Source organism: Juglans microcarpa x Juglans regia, chromosome 8D, assembly GCF_004785595.1.
Source record: "Juglans microcarpa x Juglans regia isolate MS1-56 chromosome 8D, Jm3101_v1.0, whole genome shotgun sequence".
Classification (NCBI taxonomy): domain Eukaryota; kingdom Viridiplantae; phylum Streptophyta; class Magnoliopsida; order Fagales; family Juglandaceae; genus Juglans; species Juglans microcarpa x Juglans regia.
Genome location: NC_054608.1, coordinates 13,521,364 through 13,544,709, shown reverse-complemented (window position 1 = coordinate 13,544,709; position 23,346 = coordinate 13,521,364). Strand labels below are relative to the sequence as shown.

Below are 23,346 nucleotides of genomic sequence, written 5' to 3'. Positions count from 1 at the left end.
GGGATAATATCACTACTCAAGCACATACCATTTAATACATCTTCAATTGTGCAAAGTTGCTCAAAATATACATTAGCAGTCACATACAAAGAACCAGAAATGTTCAATGTAACATCATAAAAAATTTTTAGCAACTCTACAAAAATCCGTGCATTTTTCCATTCATCACTAGTGGAGTCCACAAAATGTTCATCCACAAAAACAAATTGATCAAATGTTTGTTTATGTTTTTCAGCGGTACTCAACATCAAATATGTGGAGTTCCATCTAGTAGGAACATCCAAGCAAATCATTCTCCCAATGATCTTTTCCTTTGCCGCACAAACCTTGAACTTTGCAAATCTTGACGGCGAAGATTTCACATACCTGACGGCATCCCTAATCTTTATTACAAATTCATAAACATCCTTCAAGCCGTCCATAACAATCAGATTCAATATATGGGCAGCACACCGCATGTGAAGAAATTCACCACCCAATATAGTACAATCATTATCTTTTATTCTCCTCCTCATGTAATCAACAACAACATCATTTAAGGAGGCATTGTCAACGGTGATGGTCAAAATTTTATCAACACCCCATTCATGCAATCCCAAGTCTAACACCCTCCCAATAGTTTCGCCCCTATGGTTAGGAATTTGGCAAAACTTAAGTATTTTTTTATGCAATCTCCAATTACAATCAATAAAATGTGCGGTAATGCACATGCAGTTCATATTTTGCACCGACGTCCAGGTATCGATGGTAAGACAGATTCTTTGACCATCCAACAATTTCTTTAATTGTATCTTCTCTTCGTTATACAATTTAATACAATCCCTTTTTAAAGTGATTTGGGATGGCAAAGTAAATCGAGACTCTAAATCAGTCACGAACTCAACAAACCCTTCATGCTCCACTAGCCTAAAAGGCAATTCACACCTAATAAAAAACTTAGCAGTTGACACCCTAAGTTTTCTGCATCATACTTCACTATACCTTGTGGGCCACACATTCTTCCCTCCGCATCCCTCTTAACACTAGATTGATTTTTTCCAACTCCTTTAAGTCTAAGAGGGGAAGTTTCACATGCAGTCTGGAGGTGATGTAGTATAGATGAAGTGCCATTCTTGTAGTGGCAACTGTATAGCTTAGCGCAATAATTGCACTAAGTTTTTGGGTTATCGTTGTCAATAGGTTGCACTTTAGTAAAGTGTTCCCAAACCACCGAGTGGTTACTAGGTGTTTTTTTTTATTTCTTGGGTAAAGGTGGGATGGAATGGGTAGTCTGTTGTGTATATATGGATGAATGAATTGGAAGACTTCCATGATCCTCCATATCCATTGGAATAGACGAGGACTCACCACCAACCCCTTGGGTCGTACCAATATTACAACTCACATAATCTTCTTCCATCTGTTATTGAGTAATAAAAAACACCAAATACAATATAATAAATAATCAAACACTAATATAATCTGGATTATTCTAACAATTAACACTCAACATAATGAACTCAAAAAAACAGCATATATATTGTTTTTCATTCAATATATATCAAACTCAGGAGAGAAGTTATGGGTGATACTTTTGGCACTCAACACTTTTATTGTTTATGTTGAATTTTCTTTGTATTCTTATGTACAAGAAAAACAAAATTTCTATGTATTCTGTGCATCCTTTCATATGGTAAAAGTTTCAAGAGTGTTACACCTAATCTTTTTTTTTTTTTATAAGTAAAGAAGTTACACCTAATCTTTATCAAACTTATTGCAAACGTCTGTTGGTATGTGGTTTTATTGTTAATGGTAATTGACCTGTCTATGCATGGTGCTTCCATGCTATAATAGCAGTAAAAACTGATGTTGTTTCCTAATTAGTTGTGACTGGGACATTCCTTGGATCATTACAGTTGTATTTTCATTTTCGCCCAAGTCCTCACTAAAATTCAAAACCGAATGAGTTGTTTTCTTCTCCCCAACCCCCCATAAAAACCTCTTTCATGTACATTGTAATTCTTGAAGTTTTTTATTCACTAAATTCAAAAACCCTAATGTACATTGTAATTCTTTGGTCGCTGAGAAAATGCAACAGAGAGCACAGAAAAAACTGATGAATTTTTACATTTCAAATGCATGGTTGGCGTCTAATTTTCTTATTCCAAAGAAAAAAATTGTATTTTTCTGAACAAATGTTCCATAGGCCCGTGGCAGTGAAGTCATTGCTCCAAAGTTCATGGCAAGTAAAACATGGAGCTTTATGACCATAAACTCATGTATAACAAATGTTACACTTTTTTGGTTGGGTCAAGGTGTATATACTCCAGCCTTAAAAGCAAAATCCTAGCTAAGTCGAGTTTTTAATTGATTTCATTGGTCTTATTAGCACTACGTTCCATAATATCTGTTGAACATTTAAAATTATATAAATTTAACACAAATGTTAGAAGTGATTTTTTATTTATTTATTTAATTGGAAGACATGATGGAAAGTTAGCAGCTCGAGAATATAGAAAAAAACATTTATTTGTTAATAACAACTGTGTTAAAATTGTTTACAACCAGTGGTGTAATGGTGTTTATCTTGAATGATATGATAAATGTGACTTGTAAAAAAATGATATGATAAATGTGCCTACATGTCTTTCAAAGTATGCGTTAATCCTCTTCAACAATAATTTTGGGATTATAAATTTGAAATGTTTTATGATGTAATAAAAGGGAGAGTAGAATCAAAAAGATAAAAACAGGGAAACTCCGGAGGAGATTTCTATGAACAATGACTGAGACTACTCACCATTCGTCATCCCCACTACCACTGCCATCACCACAAAAACGCCGCAATACCAAAGTTTTTAGTCTTGCCTTGCTGCCTAAACTATCTACTACTACAAATTTAAACTCCAAATTTCCTGTAGTCTATACTATCCACTATTACTCATGTATTTCGAACCAATAACATCAGACTTCATATTCCAGTTTTTATTTATTTTTAATCGAAATTGATGAATATTGACAGTAACAAACGTAATGTACATATATGTTAATATCTGAAAGAAGAAAAAAAAATCAATCACCTATACAATCAACACCCAAACCCACCCAAACCCAGATCAAACTCACGGAGAAACCTTGAAATCCAAGCCCCGAAATCCAATGGAGAATGCGACATCAAGAGAGAGAGAGAGTAGACTCACGGGTCACGATGGAGATAGGGACTTAGGGAAAGACTGACGGTGATGGAGATGCGGCATCGACAATGGGGTCGCAGCGACGAAGAGGCATGGACTTGGGGTTCTTGCAAGCGTACGAGAGAAAGAGTGAGACAGACGGATTCGGCCATTCGAGGGGGGGGGGTTTCCTTAGGAGGCGTAAAGACCTGGGTATTGGGTTTAAAACTTGGTACCCGGGTTTGTAACCTGTATCCGGGCCGGAAAGGTTCGAATTTTTCAACCCGGGTTCCGGCCCGGATCAAATCCGGGCCGGAACCCGGAACCGGATCCCGGTTTTCCTGGTTTCGGACCGAGCCGGGAAAAAATCTGGCCCAGTTGAACAATCCTAATTATTATTACTTTTTTAAATTTTTGCACAAAATATAATAAGTAATTTAACTTTTTCAAATCCCAAAACAAAAAATAATATTACAACAATATTTTATTTCATTCTTAATAAAATATCTCATCTCATCTCATCTGAACTGTGTAATCAAACGAGGCCCATTGGAAGCGAAGAACATCTCGGCTTTCTCAAATCTGACTTCATCAAATAGCTAGAAACCTTCTTTTTGCATCCTCAAAATCCCGTAAATCTTTCAAACACCAACTGTAAATACTTAGTGTTGACTCATTTGATGTGTTTATTCTTCTCACTTTATAGATCATAGAGCTCAAATAAAAAATCTAAATTAGCCAAATATGGAATGCAATATTAATCTTTTGACAACAAGAACTACAGAGAAAGAAGATATATGAAAACTAGAACATGATACAACAAGAAATATGGATGACTACTCATACTAGATCATCATCTTTCAGTACAATTTGTTCAGTGAACTTATTGCTAATAAAAGAGTTAAAAAAAGAAGAAAGAAGAAAGAAGAAAAACAAAGAGAACAAAGTACTTATATGGCATCATTCATGCGAACATTTGAGTGATGTATTCATCCACAGTGGTGTATTTGACATCTGGGTATAGCTCAGAAGCCTCCACGCCAAAAGATGGCTCAATCTCAAAGTTGGTCTGATCTCCCTTTACAAAGATTGAGTGGTTGATTGATAGTATCTTACTGATTGGAAATGGGGACTCTGTAAGCATCACAAAACATTATACAATTAGCTTATGATCATGATCAAAACATTCTGGGTGAAGGGGATGGGTGAGAGAGATAAACACAGCTTCCTTACCCGCGACCTCGCCACTGTGAGTAAGCGGGCAGTGGCAAATAGAAAACATGTTGTGGCGGCAACACCTCAACAGAGACGAGAGAAGAGTGGTCTGGGCAGGTTTGTGGCGGCAACACCTCAATAGAGACGAGAGAAGATGGTCTGGGCAGGTTTGTGGCGGCAACACCTCAATAGAGACGAGAGAGATGGTCTAGGAAGGTTCTGAATTTAGGGGAAAAAATTTTGTTGGGTCCGTCACTTTTCAAATCGTTGGTGTGTTGGGAAATATATCATTTATGGCGACATAAATTTGTCGCAAAACTAGTATTTGTCACTGCTAAAGGGTTCTGTTGCAACGATTCTTTGCGTCATCAAAATTTCGCCGTATTAAGTGTTTTTAACGACGGGAAGAAAAACCGCTGGTGAAAGTTAGCGATATTTTCCTCTATTTTTTTGCGGCAGCATGATTTCGATGCAAAAAATACTATTAACAGCGGGAAATCAACGCCGAACAAATAAAAACCTTTATTTGCTGCGATTGTTATTGCGACGACTAAAACCCGCCGCAAAAGAGTTAATATTTTTTGGTGACGCAGTAACACGCCGTCGGGAAGCCACTTCCTTTAATATGAACAAACATTCACGGCGGTTCTTTGTCGCCACAAAAATTTTTGGCCGCAAAAGCCCAACATTCTTATAGTGAAAGAAGATATCTGAAAACCAGAACATGATACAACAAGAAATATGGATAACTACTCAAACTAGATCATAATCTTTCAGTACAATTTATTAAGTGAACTTATTGCTAATAAAAGAGTAAAAAAAGAAGAAAGAAGACAAACAAAGAGAACAAAGTACTTATATGGCATCATTCATGCGAACATTTGAGTGATGTATTCATCCACAGTGGTGTATTTGACATCTGGGTATAGCTCAGAAGCCTCCACGCCAAAAGATGGCTCAATCTCAAAGTTGTTCTGATCTCCCTTTACAAAGATTGAGTGGTTGATTGATAATATCTTACTGATCGGAAATGGGGACTCTGTAAGCATCACAAAACATTATACAATTAGCTTATGATCATGATCAAAACATTCTGCAGTGGTAATTACCTTGTATGTCCTTCAAAATCTTGTCTTCTGGAACATAGGTTTTGTCAAGAGTTTTGCCAATCTTGTTTTCCCCAAGGGCAACAAGCTCATTGAATGAGTAAAAGTTTTTAGGAGGCTTGATGTAGAGAATCTTGTTCAGTGTTCTTGGGTCATCCACTGCTCTAATCGTATAGGTTCCTATGTCATCTTCCTTGTTAAAAATAGCTGCATGCATGGTAATAGGTATTTTATTTTATTTTAAAAAATCAACCAGTAATTAAATGAATTATACCATTATCTACAACTGGAAACAATTAGCTACGCTGCTTTGGAAAAGGAGAAAAAAAAATTGAATAAAAATATTAAAAAATTAAAATATTGTCAATTAGTTTAATTAATTTAATTTTTAATATAATTTTTATTTTAAAATTTAAAAAATTTGAATTATTTTTTGTGTTTTGTTTGAAAGTTTGATAAAGTTATAATAATTAAGTAATGATTAGATAAAAAAATTAAAAAATTAAAATGTGTTCATGTTTAAACGATATTTGGATGCTGAGATGAGTAGTGTAGATGGATTGATACCATGTGTGAAACCAAACGAGTAGTCTCAACTCAAACCTTTTTATAAAAAAGGTAATAAAGTTTCAATTTCATCTTTGGTAGTATAAAATATGGGATATTTTAATCATTTCACCTTATATCTGTCAGTAAAATGATCAAAACACCCTATATTTTACTTCATAATAGATACTTACATATATATATATATATTAATTAATTCGGTTGAAATGGAGAAAATTACCTCTGTCCTCACATGTTACAGATTAATCTAAATAAGATTGCAAATTAAGTTAACTTACCTTGGGTATTTCCATCTCCATAGATGTAGACTTTGTCCATGGGAGGAGCAGTAACTTCAGGCTGTGCCAATATAGGTATAAAATAGCCAGCGAAGAAGTTGTTTACCACATAAGTGTAGGGGATGCCTTCTGCCTCCACTGTGCGGCGGATTTCCGCCTTCGTTGCAAATGCTTTCTTCGCCGGCCCAACAGCATGCACACGATCCACATCGTTCCCAAATTCTGATGGGAAGAACTTCTGAATAACAAGTCATTTTTGCATATGAATCTCTGAATGAATATATATAATATGACAAGAAGGAATAAAATCAAAGAGAGATAGATCAGACAAAGAGGAATGCATGCATGCTTGACATACTATATATTCTGTGAGACTTTTGCATCAAATTCAGTAATATTTCTCAAAAATAATTTTATCTGAATAACTCAAGAAATTAATTTTGTTTTCAATTACATTTTATATTTTCGAAGTTACGGATATATTTGATACAGAAATTAGAACTTTGAATTATAACCATTATGCATATCAAAGGTGGCCTAAGTACATATTATTCATTAGAAAATAAATATTTACGAGCAGTACTACATACATGTACTTATAATTTTATTTACAATTTTATATACAAGATCTGTTTTATCAATTTTATTTTTAAATTTAAATTTTGAATTTTAAATTTTATAATTTTTAGCATATTAATTGTTGACACATCAACGTGCATCCAAATGTAAATAAAAATTGTAAGTACATATAGCATTTTTTAATATTTATATATATTTTAACAAGAAAAATTATATTTACAAGCGTAGAGTGCGCAAGCGTCCCACAATCTTTTTTAAAAAAAAAAATAAGAGTTCACATAAAAAAAATTAATAATAAATTTTATTTTTTTTTAAATAATTATATGAAACTTACACATGACTTCATAACTGCATCATGTATCATTACTTTTTTAACAAAAAGCAGAACAAAACGAAATAGGAGCTGGTGCACCAGTACTGCTAGTCATGTACTGGAGTACGGATATCAATCCTAGTTCTTCACATGGAGAAATATTTTTGCGAGTGTTCAATCACAGCTACCACTTAATTTCTTTTGAGTCGTCGTGGAGGGGCTCCCAAATTGTTTATTTGGAAAATCTTCCTTCCTGGCCTTTTTTTCCGTATCTTCCACTTTGAACGTTTATCAAAATGGATAAAAAATATTATTTTTTTCGGAATTTGAAAGTTTTAACTTTTAAGTGAAAGAGACATATACATAACATTGGCCTTAAAAGGGTCTTAAAGCCAGTAAAAATTTAGGGATTAATTTTGTAAAAATAGAATTAAATTCTCAAGTAGTAATCTTGTAGTGGATTAGGCAGAGATGTAGAGTATAGTATTTGGAGGATTTTTGGGATGATATATTTGTTCGTATGGATTCGATGGTTTGCGTAGTCCAGCATGTTTATAGGGAAGGAAATAAAGTTACTGACTGGTTGGCTCGGAGTGGTGCTGCTGGTCTTAACACAGAATGTAATATTATTGAAGATTTACCTAGGATCCTTCGTGGATTAATTAGACTGGATAAACTAGGTTTACCATCTTTGCGTTGCTGTTAGAATTATCGATCTTGTTTGGTTGTTGGCTCGGAGTTTTGTTGTAAGGTTTTCTCCATGTTTTGTGCCAATGTTTGTGTTGCTGGTGGGGTTTTTTCTCTAAGTTTTGTTTTTGGATAGAAGAAACTAGGCTATTTTTGATACCTGGTTTCAGATTTTTATATTGTATCCCTATATATTGGTAGGTAACCACGGTTTTCCTCCGCCATAAGTGAGGGTTTATTAATAAAATTGGGATGGAGTCACTCGTGGACAGGTGATTCTCGGCTCTTTAAAAAAAAAATAATAAGATTGGACTTAAAATATTAATTGAACTGTCCAAAAAATTGATAACTGTAGTAATAAATATTACAAGAAAAGAGTAATGTTACATGCAATCGTGAATTACGTAAGTGTTATGCAGTCACTTTGAAAAAGAGAGAGGTCCACTATTAAAAAATTATTTTTTTTTCATGTGGATCTCGTATTTATTTATTTTTTCAAAATGATTGCATGGCGTTTGCACACTCATGACTGCAACTATCATTTCTCTACAAGAAAAATGATAGACATATAATGAAAGATATTGTTGTAAAGTACATACCTTATAAAAGTAACATGAGATTATATAAATATTCTCACTTTAAAACATAGTTGTATAAAGAATTATAAAAAAGATTGTACGTGTATCATTACTCAAATTACAACGCCTACTTCATATATACAACTACTCTTAAATATTGTTGCATGTAAACTGTGTTAAGAAAATTGTTGTGTATCTCTCCCAAACTTGACGTTGAAAAGCTTTTATTTTCCTTTAAAATATATAATGATAATAACAATAGGGGAAAATGCGCAATACTAAGTTTAAATTTGCTCCTATTATTGCTCTAACAACGCCGTTATAAGAAAATTGTTTATTTGTAACCAGTTATTTTTAACGAAAATGATTATTTCCTACTAAAATGAGTCTGTTTTTGTTACAAATAATCGTTAACATCGTAAATAATCCATTTCAAATGTTTGTTTTTCTTATAGCTAGCATGAACAAATTAAAAATCTTTAACAAATGAGTAATGATAATTTTTATTTCAAAATAATAAAAAAATGATAAAAAATAACAAAATCACGGATCAATAATATTTCTATAAGCCAATAAGTTCAATTAATTAAAAGAGAAGATGACAACAAAACAATATTATAATTGGGATAAGTTGAAGTAATTTCAACGCGCCAACCTTAATGTTACCAGCTTCTTTAATGGCAGCAACGATCTTAATCTGATCTGCAAATTGAGGTGGCCCTACCGTTGATATCACTACATCCACCTGCTTCATTGCCTTTACCATACTCTCATGGTCATAGAGATCTCCCTGCAAAATCATAGGATCACAGGTATAACGATATTATACTGTCATCCTATTTTTATTTTATTTTATTTTTTTTAAGAAAAAAATTAAAGGTTGAAAAAATAATATCGCATCGGTGTATATATATATATATATATATAGAATGAAAATAAAATATAAATGTAAATGTAGAGCTGCATGTACGTACACGGAGCAAAGTGACCCCTAAGTCGTTGAATTTCTCAACGAGTTCTCGCTTTGAAGGATTGGGATCGGAGAGTGTGCTCTCTCTGACCAAAGCAAAGGTGGGATGGCCAGCCTTTGTGCTCGCTTCCACGATGAATTTTCCGATGTAACCGGTGCCTCCGATTATCAAAATCCCGCTTTTCGTAGCCATATATACCAAAGTTTTGGAAGAAATTAAGAGAAATTTCCAACAGTAGTCTAGGAAGTGGCCGTGGAAATTTGGTAGGGGAAAAGGGGGAAGGCCTGATCTTATTATGATTTATGAAGCTGTGGGGACAAGTATTTATAGATAAGAAGATCGGGGTTCTGGTTGGAGGCCAAATTGATTGATTCATTGAATGATGAATCATGTGTGTATTAACGGATTCTCCAATTACAAGTGTTATAGTTATAAAAAGATTTCATAAAAATAAATCTATTAACTAACATGACTTCATATGATATGTTAGATTTATTTTATAATATAAGTAATAATTTACAATCTAATGTACTACGTCAAGTAACGTCATCTTGTAGATTTATTTTTGTGAGATTTCTACATGGTTAAAGTATTTTTTTTACTATTATAATATAAAAAGAATTGAAAAGAAGATTGATATCTTCGTTTATTTTAGTAAACAGTACTCATAAACGTGATTGTAATTCTTAGCGAACACAAAATAATGTTTTTAAACGAGATTTGAACTTTGTCCGGACACATCGTCCTGGCCCCTCGTAGCATTTCTTTAATTACAAGTTGCAAATCGTGCATCCAGCCTTTTTCTCCACCTTAATATCAATAGTATGTGTTCACAGCTAAATTGGTCTGCCACTGCGATCGGAAGTGCCTTGTGTTGTACTTTGCTCTCCACACTGCATTGGCTCTTGGCCGATCTATACCATCAATATAAGTTATATAAAGCTTTGACCTACTCCGTGAGCACTGGCAGAGATGTACGCTTTATAGGGTCATGTATACTCGTGAGTAATTTGAAAAAATTACATTTTCTAACGGGCCCAACCTCCCATAAATGAAATAAAACTACAACTATATTTTTTTGTGATTTTTTTTTTTGTGAATTCTAATATTTAGTAAAAATTAAAAAATCAGGTTAAATCCGAAACCCGAAATCCGGATTTTAAAAATACTCGGATTCATCTGGGTTCCGACCCAAACCCGGGTTCTAGTCGGCGTATACTTGTGTTGCCAAGCCGAAACTCGGATGAACATTCCTAAGGTTAGATGTGTAGTCAAACGTAACTTTCTCTTCCTCACCCATTAACCCACTGTCTGGATTCCTCTTCAAACATCTTGGTCCCATCCTCCATATTAAGAAGTAAGCAAAACAGAGGCGATGACATTGAAGGAGAACTTTCTACATATTTTCATAATAGATGTAAAGTGGCCTATATAATACAGAGGAGGGATTCAAATTCCTTATGCTATGAAACACAAGAGGAAGGAAATAGTTTACTAAAGCTGTTAATATAAAAAGAAGATATTATACAATAAAATATAATAAAGATGGGATCCACAAGATCAATAATACTCCCCCTCAAGTTGGAGCATGATGGTCCGTAAGGCCCAGCATGCGTGACAAGATTTGAAAGCGTTCACGGCCCATGGCTTTGGTGAAAATGTCAGCAACTTGATTGGTGGTCGAGACATGCGCAGTGGAAATAAGGTGAGAACATAACTTTTCACGAACAATATGACAGTCGATCTTGATGTACTTGGTACGTTCATGAAAAACTATATTCTGAGCAATGTGGAGAGCAGCTTGACTATCACAATAAAGTAACATAGGCTGAGGATGAGGGACAATAATATCATTAAGGAGTGTCTTGAGCTAAACAAGTTCATAGGTAATGTAGGCTAGGGCATGATACTTAGCTTTAGCAGAAGAACGAGAAACTGTGGATTGTTTCTTCCTAAGACAGGTGATAGGAATAGTGCCAAGTTGGATAAAGAAACTAGCCCAATGTGAGAGGACAACTGGCCAAATCTGAGCCTAAATAAGCAGAGACTTGTAGTGAGTTATCAATAGAGAATAAAGGCCTAGACCATGAGATGATTTGATGTAATGTAGCACAAGAACGAAAACATCATAATGTGGTTGGTGTGGTTGATGCATGAATTGACTCAAAATGTTGACAGGGAAAACAATGTCTGACCTTGTAATGGTGAGATAGATTTATCTACCTCCTAAACGTCGATATGAGCTCGGATTAGAGAGAAGGGCACCATCTGTGTCAGTGAGATTAAGGTTCTATTCCATGGGAAAATGAGATGGGCGAGTGTCTAAATGACCACTATCAGTGAGAATATCCAAGGCATATTTGCGTTGATTGAGAAAAATACCGGTAGGAGATTGGGCAACTTCTAATTCACAAAAGTATTTTAAAGAGCCAAGATCCTTGATTTTGAATTTTTGAGCAAGGAAGCTCTTGATCTCGATGATGGCAGAGGGATCATTGCCTGCTACAAAAAGATCATTAACATAAAGAAGGATGAGAGTAAAAGATGAACCTTGGGAAAGAGTGAAAAGGGAATGATCAACTTGAGAATGTTGAAATTCAGTAGTAATCAAAATAGAGGAGAGCTTAGAGAACCAATTGTGAGAAGCTTGTTTGAGGCCATAGAGAGATTTTTGAAGATGACAGATACAGGTCTCCCCTTGTTTGCAATAACTGGTGGAGATGTTATGTAAACTTCTTCATCAAGATTACCATGGAGGAAGACATTGTTAACATCCAACTGATGAAGGGACTAGTTCCGAGTAGCAACTATAGCAAGAACACATCGCACTATGACAAACTTGGCAACAAGGGCAAACGTGTCATGGTAGTCGAGACCTTCAACTTGAGTGTATCCCTTGGCCATGAGACAAAATTTATGATGCTCAATGAATCCATCTACTTTAAATTTAGTTTTGAACACCCACTTGCAACCAATGGGTCTATTACTAGGAGGAAGGAGTTTAAGGGTCCAAGTGTGATTGGATCAAGGGTCCATGAGGATGGTTAGAAAAACAATGATAAGAAAGAAAAGAAGATAAAGAACAGACTATACCTGAGTTGAGTCGATGAGCGGGTGAAGCCATGGATGTTGAATAGGGCAATGGTGGACATATGTAATCTTGAAGATAATCAGGCCAAGTGAGGGTATGTTAAGGACGAGTGTGAGTGGATGGAGATGGAGATGGTGGGGAGGGCATGGATACGGACAGTGGGGTTTCGGGAGGAGTTGGAGGTGTAGGCTCAGGAATAGGAGAGGGAGTAACGGGGGTTTGAGAGGGAGAAGGAGGTAGATGTTGAAAGGGAAATACATTTTCAACGAAGGTGACATCACGAGAGATAAAACAAATGATGGTTCTCTAAATCTTAGACCTGATATGCTTTGTGATGGAGAGGATGCCCAAGAACAATGCAACAAATAGCATGGGGGAAAATTTGTCAATGTGAGAGAGAAGGGTGTGGGCATAACATAAGCAACCAAAAATGCAAAGTTGGTTGTAGGAAGGAGATTCGTTGAAGAGAGAGGTGGTGCTATTGATGAGATAGGTGGCGGTTAAAATGTATTCACCCCAAAAGGAGATGGAAAGTTGTGCTTGAAAGTGTAAACAATGAGCGACATTGAGTAGGTGACAATGTTTGCGTTCAACAATCCCATTTTGTTGAGGGGTTTCGACACATGTAGGCTCATGAAAAATGCCATTATCGTGAAAAAAGGATTGCATTTGAGTAGAAAACAATTCTTGGCCATTGTCGGTGCGAATGCTAAGAATGGGCCATTGAAAATGAGTTTTAATTTGGGCATGAAAATGGTGAGGAATGTATATGTTTAAGATTTTGTATGCATCAAATAAACCAATGTGGCTAAAAAATAATCATCAACTATGGTTAAAAAAATTGTGAGCACCAGAACTAGAAGCAGTAGAATAACCATCCCATATATCACAATAAATTCGATTGAAAATAAAAGAGATTTTATTTGGAGTTAACGAAAAAAGAAGACGAGTGTGTCTCGCTCGTGCACAAACATCACATGGGAAATTAAAAGGAAAATTGACAAAGTTTTGAGAATACAAGATTAGAATGGGTGACCAAGACATTGATGCCAAAGAGAATAATTGTGAAGATGTTGAGAGTGTAAGGCCATGTAAAGGAGTGGTTTTTAGTGGTAAACACTATCACGTACCTCACTTAGTCCAATCAACTTCCTCATGGACAAGTCCTGAAAAACACAATGGGGAAAAAAATAAAAAAACATAATTGAGGGCAGCGATGATTTTACTAATGGACAATAAATTAAATTTTAAAAAAGGAACATATAGAACATTAGTTAAGGAAAGATTTGGGGACAAGTGAATGGTGCCAAGTTGTGTGATAGAAATGGTATCACCAGTGGGTAGTCGAATGGGGCACTGAGTATCAAGTGGGCAGACATCCACAGGATTAGAAGATTGGGAGGGAATATGATCCTCTGCACTTGTATCATTGACCCAATCCAATTCATGTGGGGAAGAAATAAGGTTTTATGAAGATAAGATACCAATAGAGTTGAGGAAGGTGGAGGATGTAAACGAGAGCAGGTCCATGAGTTTTCGATATTGCTCGACTGTGAGGCCAAGGATAGCACTATCCATTGAAGAACTTGGAAGACTACTGACACTATTTGCCATAGGAGAGGACTTGGGTTGCTCATCTAAAGAGTAGGATGAGTGTTGGCGTGGTCCTTGTCGATTGGTGGGATAACGGAGGAGCTTGTTGCAGGTGGATTTCCAATGTCTAAGAGCACCATAGTGATCACACTTGGGATGACCATGAACCTTGCCTTTGGAGTCAGAATGACAATGTTGATTCAGAGAGCGAGTTACAAACATTGTAGTAGTATCCGAAGGAGATGTAGGCAAATGGAGAAGGCATTTTTTATCTTCTTGGTGAAGGATGGAGTAAACCTTGCTCATGGAAGGAAGCAAGTCCATGGCTAAAATATGATTTCGAATGTAGGCGTTTGGAATCATGAAGGTCCATCAAAAATTGGAAGACTTGCTCGGTGTCGTGTATTTGATGAAGAGCCGAGAAAGCACTGCAAGATCATGGAGGAATGGATTGTAACATGTTTAGTTCATCCCAATTTGATTTGATTTTCGTGTAGAAATTAGAGATGGACATGGAATCTTGATGCAACGTGGTGATGTCTCGCTTCAATTTGAAAATTCTGGGATTGTTACTTTGAGAGAAACGAGCTTCAAGATCAATCCAAACAACATGACTATTTTCATGGTAGATAAGACTGGAGACTAGAGACTTATCAATGGAGTTGAGAAGCCATGAAAGTACCATGTCATTGCAACAATCCTAGAGACGAGCATCAACGAGAGGGTCAGTTGGTTTGGTGAGTGATCCCTCAATGAAATCAAGTTTCTTTTGACCTTGAGAGCCATCTTCATGGCACGCTTCCATGTGAGGTAACTATCATAGGTAAGAGGAGTAGAAACAAGAAGGGAACCAGGGTGATCTCCAGAGTGAAGGGAATATGGCGATGAAATGTTCGTGATGGATTGGGATGTGCAATTGAGAAAAGACGAAGAAGCCATGTTAAAAAAAGAGACGGTGAGAATATGAGTAGGAACATCAGATCGATGTGGGTTCTGATGCCATCTTAAGATGTAAGCAAAACAGAGGCAACACCATTGAAGAAAAAATTTTCGTATATTTTCATAAAGATGTATAATGGCCTATATAATACAGAGGATGTATTCAAATCCCTTATGCTATGGAACATGAAGGAAGGAAATAGTTGATTAAAGCTATCAATATAAAAAGGAGATATTATATAATAGAATATAATAAATATGGAATCCACATGATCCGTAATACTCCATATCTACGACTGCTTCCATCACCACCATGCGTCCTTCATTCAACTACATTCCTAGGATTAAACTTGACGACACCAAGTATCTTTGCTGGATCTCATAATTTCTTCCTATTCTTTGTAGCTATGATATGTTAGCAATCTATGGAAGTCATTAGTACTTAACATGGGATACACTTGCTAGTCAATATGCTACTACATCTAGATCAAGGATCTCCCATCTCAAGTGACAGTTGGACAGTCTTAATCAAGGCACTAAATCTTGTTGAGAAAGCTTGTTGTTGTAGGCAAACTTGTCCTAGATGATGATTTAATCTCATTTGTTCTTGGAGGACTCAACCCCACATATAACTCTTTCATAACTGCATTCACATTTTCAATTTGTAACGATGACATGTTCTTTCAAGACTTCCCAACTGAGCTACTAAATTATGAAATCCTCCTAGAGACCCAACATCAACATGTTGCTATTGCTGCTGCTAATGGATACTTTGCCTTTTACACTACCAAACCTTCTTCAAGTAACTCTACTCACCTACATACGTATGAACTTCTAAGGAGTGTGTAGGGTTTTACCCTTTTTTCTCTCTATGAAAATTAGGTTTTTGTCGTTTTCTAGGTTTGGTGAAGGCTTCGCTGTTAACTAGCCGCGATGGCGGTTGCTGGGTCCTTGCTTGTCACGGCGAGGATGCTTGCAGACATTGTTTCGGATCGTCCAATACCTATGCCAGAGGTAGTGGTTCCTATGCGAGAGGAAAAATTGATTGAGGGGGAGTTGTGTTTTGTTTTCAACAAAGTGGAGATCAATCGAACGGCAGCTCCGTTTCGATTTTCTGTAGTTTTATCATTTCAGCGGCGTCGCCCATCTCTAGACATCATTCGGGGGTATATTAAAAACCCCTGGGGATTAATCTCTATGCCGGTTGTTGGTGCTATGAGGAGGGCTTGTAATGTGTTGGTGCGGCTGACAAATGAAGCAGATTTTGTTACGGCCATGTCCAGGGAAGTCATGGATATTGCATATGTTTCATATAAAATCTTTCACTGGACTCCTGCCTTTAATGAATATGAGGAATCGGTGTTGGCTCCGGTGTGGATATTCTTACTAGGGCTACAGCCACATTTTTTCCATGAGTCAACGTTAAAGATTTTTGCAGGGTCTTATGGGAGATATCTGAGAAGAGATAATGCAACAGCTTGTATTTCAAGGCCAGAGGGTGCAAGAATGTGTGTGGAGATGGACGTATCGAAAGATCACAGGAGCTACTTCTGGATTGGTCCTCCTAATAAAATAGGAAGTCATTTTCAGGAAGTGGTATTTGAAACTTTACCAGCATATTGTTCAACGTGTCGTATTCAAGGTCGTTCGAAAAATACGTGTAGAAGGGAAAAGTTGAATGCAGGAAAGCAGAAAAAAGTGTCCCTCAATCTAAAGCGGATTTGAAGAGATCTGAGAGGAATAAACAGGTGTGGAAGTCAGTGAACAAGACAAATCTAGTGCAATCTCAACAAAAGGAGGGAAATGGAATTGAACTACCAATTTTGTACGTGAGACAGGATGGGGTGATGGTATCATCTTTAACAATGAATAATCAACCTGCAATACAGCAGGATGGGGAAACTTGTTTATGTATTGAAGGAGGAGGAATGGAGTTGAGTGATAAGGAATTGAATGCGGAAGGGGAGACAAGAAGAAGCTGTCTGATAAACATAGCTGTTTCTCTGAAGGATACATGGGGTTGATAAAATCCAAGAAGAAGCATCGTTAATTCTGGAAGAAATAGTCAACACTGAATTAGAAAGAATAGTTGATCTGGTGGTGGATGGTGGTTCTGGATCGAAGAGTGTCATGGATATTAATGAGAAAACAGGGGAGCATGGATGCTTAACAGAGATGGGTTCGTGTGCTATACAAAACATACAAGATCAACATGGAAGTATCCAGTATGTAGGGGAGGACCTAGTTGAAGAAGTATTAGAGTCATGCAGAGTTAAGGAGGGAATGACAAGGCAGCTGAACGTTGAGAATATTAGGTCACAGGATATGATAATTGAGGAGGAATCAGATGTTATTTTTAATGTAGAAGTGGAGGTACAAGGTGTGAATCAGGAAGTAAATGGTATTGAACGAGTAAAAAGTAGAGAGGGAATAGGAATGGAGTTGGACCAAGAAGTTGAGGTGCCAGTTGTGAAGTTGAAGAAGAAGAAAAGATGTGCTAATGTTCTTCTGAGTATGATTACTCGGTCATCCAAACATGTTAATATGTTAGAAAATATATTGGTGTGGAATGTTAGAGGGGTGGGTAGTTCGTTTCTTCAATTACAAAAGCATATTTGTGAGACACATCCTGATGTGTTGGGTATTTTGGAATCGTTTATTGAGGAGTGCCTTATATAGAAATGGCCAAGGAAGTTGAAGTTTGCAAGTTTTATGACCAATCAACAGTAGGAAGGAAAAATATGGGTGTTCTGGTAGAAGAATGTATCTATGCAATTGATTTCCAGTACAAAGTAACAGATTTCTGGTATATATAAGAAAGGTGAGAAGGAGATGCTATTATCGTTTATATATGCGAGTTGTTTTTAAGTTGGGAGGGTTCATCTTTGGTGAGAATTGGAGTCGATTCAAAGACAAGATATTCCTTGGGTGGTTGGAGGGGATTTTAATGTCATCCGAGGTGATCATGAAAAAATTGGAGGACTCTTAAAATCACAGGGTGTTAAAGATGATTTCAATCACTGTATAATAAATTGTGGTCTCATGGAACCACAAGAAGAAGGTTCAAAATATTCGTGGTGTAATGGGCAAGAAGGGCGTGGCCGTGTATGGGCAAAGTTAGATCGGATCCTGGTAAATCAGGAATTTTTATGGAGTTTTCCAGCTGCAAAAGTGTTTACGTTGGCCAGAAGCACTTTGGACCATTGTCCGTTGCATCTAAAGAATTCACTTGCTCATCAGTTTTGTGGTCCAAGGCCTTTCTTTTTTCAACGTATGTGGATTACACATGGTTAGTTCCAAGAGGTTGTGGTCAAGAGCTGGGAGGTGCCGACAAATTTTGATGGTCTTCAGAATCTGGCCGTTAAGTTGAAACGTCTGAAGTAATCGTTAAAGGTGTGGAATCGCACGTCCTTTGGGAATATTTTTGCTAATATTTCACGATGGGAATATCGGATTATTCAACTAGAAGGAAAGATTCTTGAGAGGGGAAAAGCAGATGATGAGATTCTTTTACAGGAAGCTCGGAAGGGGTTGCATGAGTGGCTTCATAGAGAAGAAATTTTCATGGCTCAAAAGGCTAAAGCGAAATGGATAAAAGAAGGAGATGCGAATACAAAATTTTTTCATGGTGTTTTCAGAGATCATAGACGGAAGCAATGGGTTGGACATATGGAGCTGCAGGTTGCCCAGGTACTTGGGACTCCAATTGACGTGCATGGTGGTGCAGTGGATTATTTTCACAAGCTATTGCAATCTGAGGTGCATTTCGGTGCGAAAGAAGACATACGAAAGTTGGTTAAATCGACTGTATCTGAGGAGGAGAACGTCAATCTTGTTAAGTTACCTTCTATGGAGGAAACATTAGAAGCAATGAAGTCAATTCCGAAGGATAGTAGCCCAGGGCCTGATGGTTTTGGGCCAGTTTTTTCATTTCTTGTTGGGATATTGTGGGATCAGATGTGCTTAAAGCAGTCAAGGAATTTTTTTCAGGAGCGCCTTTGGGTCCATACTATACTTCTACTTTTTTGGTGCTTATCCCTAAAACATACTGCCCAGATAGTTTTGCTGATTTCCGTCCAATAAGTTTGTGTTCAGTTATTTATAAGTGTCTCTCAAAAATTTTAGTTGGAAGAATTCGGCCTTTATTACCTAGTATTATTTCAGAAGAACAAGGTGCATTTGTTAAAGGCCATAGCATTTTTGAGAATGCTTTGTTAGCGCAGGAAATATTGCACAGCTTTAACAGAAAGATTAGAGGTGCGAATTTTATGTTAAAACTGGATATGATGAAGGCGTATGATAGGTTGGAGTAGAGCTTTCTATGGGAGGCTTTATATGCTTATGGTTTTTCTGATAAGTTTATTGGCCTTCTAAACAATTGTGTTCAGAATTGCAGTTTTATCGTGATGCTTAATGGAACATATCGAGGGTATTTGCAGTCTTCTAGAGGAGTTCGGCAGAGGGATCCTCTCTCACCATATTTGTTTATTCTAGCAGATGAAGTTTTCACGAGGATGGTTAAACAGGCAGTGGATCTTCGGAGAATTAAACCTCTTGCAATTCCTAGAGTGAGTATGTAGGTGTCTCATTTAATCTATGCTGATGATGTCGTATTCTTTCTAAAAGCAGATAAAAAATCGGTAAAAGGGCTCATGGAAATAATTGAACGTTATTCCAAGTGGTCGGGACAAAAGGTAAATACGTATAAGTCGGCAATTTATTTCTCAAAGAATATTTCTCATTCAAGGAAAAAAACCCTACAAAGGATAATTGGTTATGGACTTGAAAAATTTCCTTGTACATATCTGGGTATTCCGATAGCTCCTTCAGTGATTGGAGTACGCTGTTTTGAGGATTTGTTGAAGAAAGTACGGGTAAAGCTAGATGGATGGAAAGGTATGCTATTATCGGCTGGGGGACGCATTATTATGCTTCGGCATGTGTTATCCAGCTTACCTGTTCATCTTATGTCAGTGATGGATGTTCCGAAGATGGTTATTAGGAAGCTTAATTCCATTTTTGTTGGGTTCTTATGGGGAGGAACCGAAGAGCATCGTAAAAAGCATTGGGTGTCTTGGCAAAAGGTTGCTAAACCAGTTTATGAGGGAGGGTCAGGCATCTGTGATTTAGGGGAATTTCAGAAGGCAGTTCGAGTGAAGTTAGCATGGAGTGTTCTATATGGAAATTCTTTATGGGCGAATGTTATGAGAGAAAAATATTGTAAGAAGCATCACCCTTTTCAAGGAAGGGTTCAGTGGAATGCCTCGCTTGTATGGAAGTCAATATCTGCTTCTTTTTCAATCATTATTGATCAATCAAGTTGGAAGATTAATAAAGCGCAAATTCATTTCTAGTGGGAAAATTGGCCTGGACTTGGCATTCTAGGTAAGCAGAAAAGTAATTTTGATCAACCTAAGTTGATGTTGCGGGATGTGATTAATTGTGCAGAGTGGAAGGAAGATGTAATTTCGGCATTTGATAGGAAGAGACAAGGCTCGGTATATTAACTTGAATGTGAAGCTGGGTGGGTTGGAGATAAATGATAAGGTTTATTGGAAGCCTTTAAAGGAAGCTAAGGTAACTGTGAAATCTGCTTGGGAGGTGTGTCGATCAAAGAATGAGGAATTCAAGTGGGCAATGTTTGTTTGGGATCCTGTTATTCCACTTAGAATGTCATTTATATGCTGGAAAGGGTTACAAAGGGCATTAAGTGTGGACTCAAATGTTCAGCATATGGGAATATTTCTATGCTCTGCGTGTGTCTGCTGTGAGCAGCCTAAGACTGAAACAATAGATCATTTGTTGAGAGAAGGAGACTTTGCGCAAAAACTGTGGAGGAAGGCTTCGGAGATGCTGGAGGTTCAGTATGATCAGCAGCAAAATTGGAGGGATAGATTGTGGAGCTGGGTTTCTAAAGGAAAACGCTCATCCCAGTTGGAACATATATGGGGATCACGCCTGTTTTAATTGTATGGTCACTGTGGATGCGTCGATGTGGATTGTGAAAGGAGGATAAAGACACGTCGCTTCACGCTTGTTGGGAGTAGATTACCTTTTGGTTCAGAAACATATCTACTAAAATGAAGAGGAAGACAAGACTCACTTGTGGGCAGATTGATATTTTACAAAGGTGCTAGATACCACTAGTTGATGTATATAGTTGGCGGCTTCAGTAGATTTTGTTAATTTTTTAGCATTGTTAGTTTCTTTTGAGAAGCAATAAGTTATATGGTATTCCTTCGTCATAAGTAAGGTTTTTATGAATAAAATTGGGGAGGGGTCACTATTGTACATGTGATCCTAACTTTTTGTACAAAAAAAAAAAAAAAAAACCTTTACTCTCCAACCCTTTCGTCGCCCTAAATTCTCTTAAAATAAAACAGAAAATAAAAAACCATAATCAAATGCCTTTGACACCAACTCACCCGAACCTCAGAACCCCTCAGCTGGTAACTAGGCAATATATCACCTTGCCAAATATGTTAAAAGTTATTTTGTGTATATTGTTTATTTTCATATATGTATATTTTTAGTCTTATACACGTCAGTAAGTTTGTTAAAGTTTGTTACGATTCTTTTTGTCCTTTTGCCTCACTGTCAGTATAGAGCAGAGGCCTTGTGTATATAGTGGTCATGACAGGCACCTTTCCATTGTACAGTACTTTTGTATTGCCTCCCCAATTTCAATAGAGAAGCTTCTTTACAGCTGTTTCTTCCATTCCTTTATTCTATTTTTGTCATGGTATCAGAGAACTCTTGAGAAAAGAGTTTTCGTGTTCCTGCTTTCCTTCCTTTTCTTGGTCGCCAAACAAAATTCTCATGGCTCAATCTCCACCTACTGTGAACCCAAATTATCCTTCAAACCCTTATTACCTCCATTATTCGAAGAGCCTAGGCGCAATGCTTGTTTCCCAACCCCTCTCTGTTTCAGGGGACAATTATCATTCTTGGCGTCAATCCATGCTCATTGCTTTGGAAGCAAAAAACAAGCGTGTTTTTCTTGATGGAACTCTTGCTTGTCCTGATGAGAATAACTCTCTTTTCGAGGCTTGGTGTTGTTGCAACAAGATGATGTTCTCTTGGCTTTTAAATGTTGTTTGCAAAGAAATTGCCAACAGTGTTTTATACATTGCCAATTTCAAAGAAGTTTGGGATGACTTAAGAGATCATTTCTCTCAAGCTAATGGCCCACGGATATTTCAACATCAGAGACAAATTTCTGGTCTCTCTTAAGGGGCTCTTTCTGTTTCTACCAATTTCACTATTCTCAAAGGGTTGTGGGATGAACTCAGTAACTACAAACCCCTCCCTGTATGTTCATGTGGTGCCCTCAAAGAAGTTGTTGCTGCTCAACACTCTGATTGTGTCATTCAATTTCTAGTTGGTCTTAATGAATCCTTTTCAGCCGTTAGAGCTTAGATGCTTCTTATGGTGTCCCTCCCATCGATTAATCTAGTTTTTCCTCTAGTCCATCAAGAGGAAAGACAACGTGAGATTCTTCCCACCCCTCCTATGGAACCTATAGCTCTTTTATCTCGACAAGACTATACCAAAGCCAATAGACAACCTCTCTCTTGTGCCAAAGAAAGACCTTTGTGTAGCCATTGTGGTATTTAGGCCACACTGTTAATCGTTGCTACAAACTACATAGCTTCCCACCTAGTTTTAAATTCAAAAATAAACCATCTGCAACAATTGTCACTATTGCCTCAGATTCAACTCATGCTTCTTATGATTCTCTATTCCAATCTAATGTTTCTTTCCCTACGGTAGGATCTACTATGTCCTTCACCACTGAGCAGTACTAGCAGTTGATTTCTCTGCTGAATTCAAACTCTATGAAGCCCACAGGTTCTACTACTCAGTCTGCAAATCTAGCATTTTCTCACAATATCTCAAGTATAGCATGCTTCTCTTCCTCTCACCCTTTATCTTGTTCTTCTACAACCTGGATCATTGATGCAGGTGCCTCAAATCATATGATAAATGATCCTTCCCTTTCTACTTCTTCTATACCTTGTTCTTCACTTGTCAAACTCCCAAATAGCACATCCATATCTGTTTCTCACATAGGCACAATTTAGCTTTCCCTTGACTTGATCTTGTTTAATGTCCTTTGTGTTCCTGCTTTCCATTTTAACTTGATTTCAGCTAGTAAACTCAATATTGATTTTAACCATTCTCTTTTTTTCATGCCTAATTCTTGCTTGATTCAGGACCTTACCAGCAAGAGAATGATTGGAGTGGGTGAAGAGTGAGATGACCTATATTTCTACA

The 23,346-nt window shown here is 36.9% G+C and overlaps 1 protein-coding gene across 2 annotated transcripts; it reads right to left on the bottom strand.

Moving 5' to 3' along the window:
* Positions 1-3,979: 3,979 nt before the first annotated feature.
* LOC121241943 (phenylcoumaran benzylic ether reductase Betv6-like) lies at positions 3,980-9,756 on the bottom strand. Of its 2 annotated transcripts, none has more exons than XM_041139800.1 (5): positions 9,450-9,756; positions 9,131-9,265; positions 6,319-6,556; positions 5,477-5,680; positions 3,980-4,286 (listed from the first exon to the last, which is right to left on the bottom strand). In XM_041139800.1, the coding sequence occupies exons 1-5, from the start codon at positions 9,636-9,638 to the stop codon at positions 4,117-4,119; spliced, it is 936 nt and encodes a 311-aa protein (XP_040995734.1). In that variant the 5' UTR covers positions 9,639-9,756; the 3' UTR covers positions 3,980-4,116. The 2 variants fall into 2 exon arrangements, with proteins under 2 accessions (XP_040995734.1, XP_040995733.1); XM_041139799.1 differs by lacking the exon at positions 3,980-4,286 and adding an exon at positions 5,148-5,406 and having other exon boundaries at positions 9,450-9,755.
* Between the last annotated feature and the right edge of the window lie 13,590 nt (positions 9,757-23,346).

Coding starts and splice junctions, on each gene's coding strand:
- LOC121241943 (XM_041139800.1), bottom strand. CDS start 9,638: ATGGCTACGAAAAGCGGGATTTTGATAATCGGAGGCACCGGTTACATC. Junction 6,557..9,130: donor AAGAAGCTGGTAACATTAAG/GTTGGCGCGTTG, acceptor CTTGTTATTCAG/AAGTTCTTCCCATCAGAATT. Junction 5,681..6,318: donor TGGAGATGGAAATACCCAAG/GTAAGTTAACTT, acceptor CCATGCATGCAG/CTATTTTTAACAAGGAAGAT.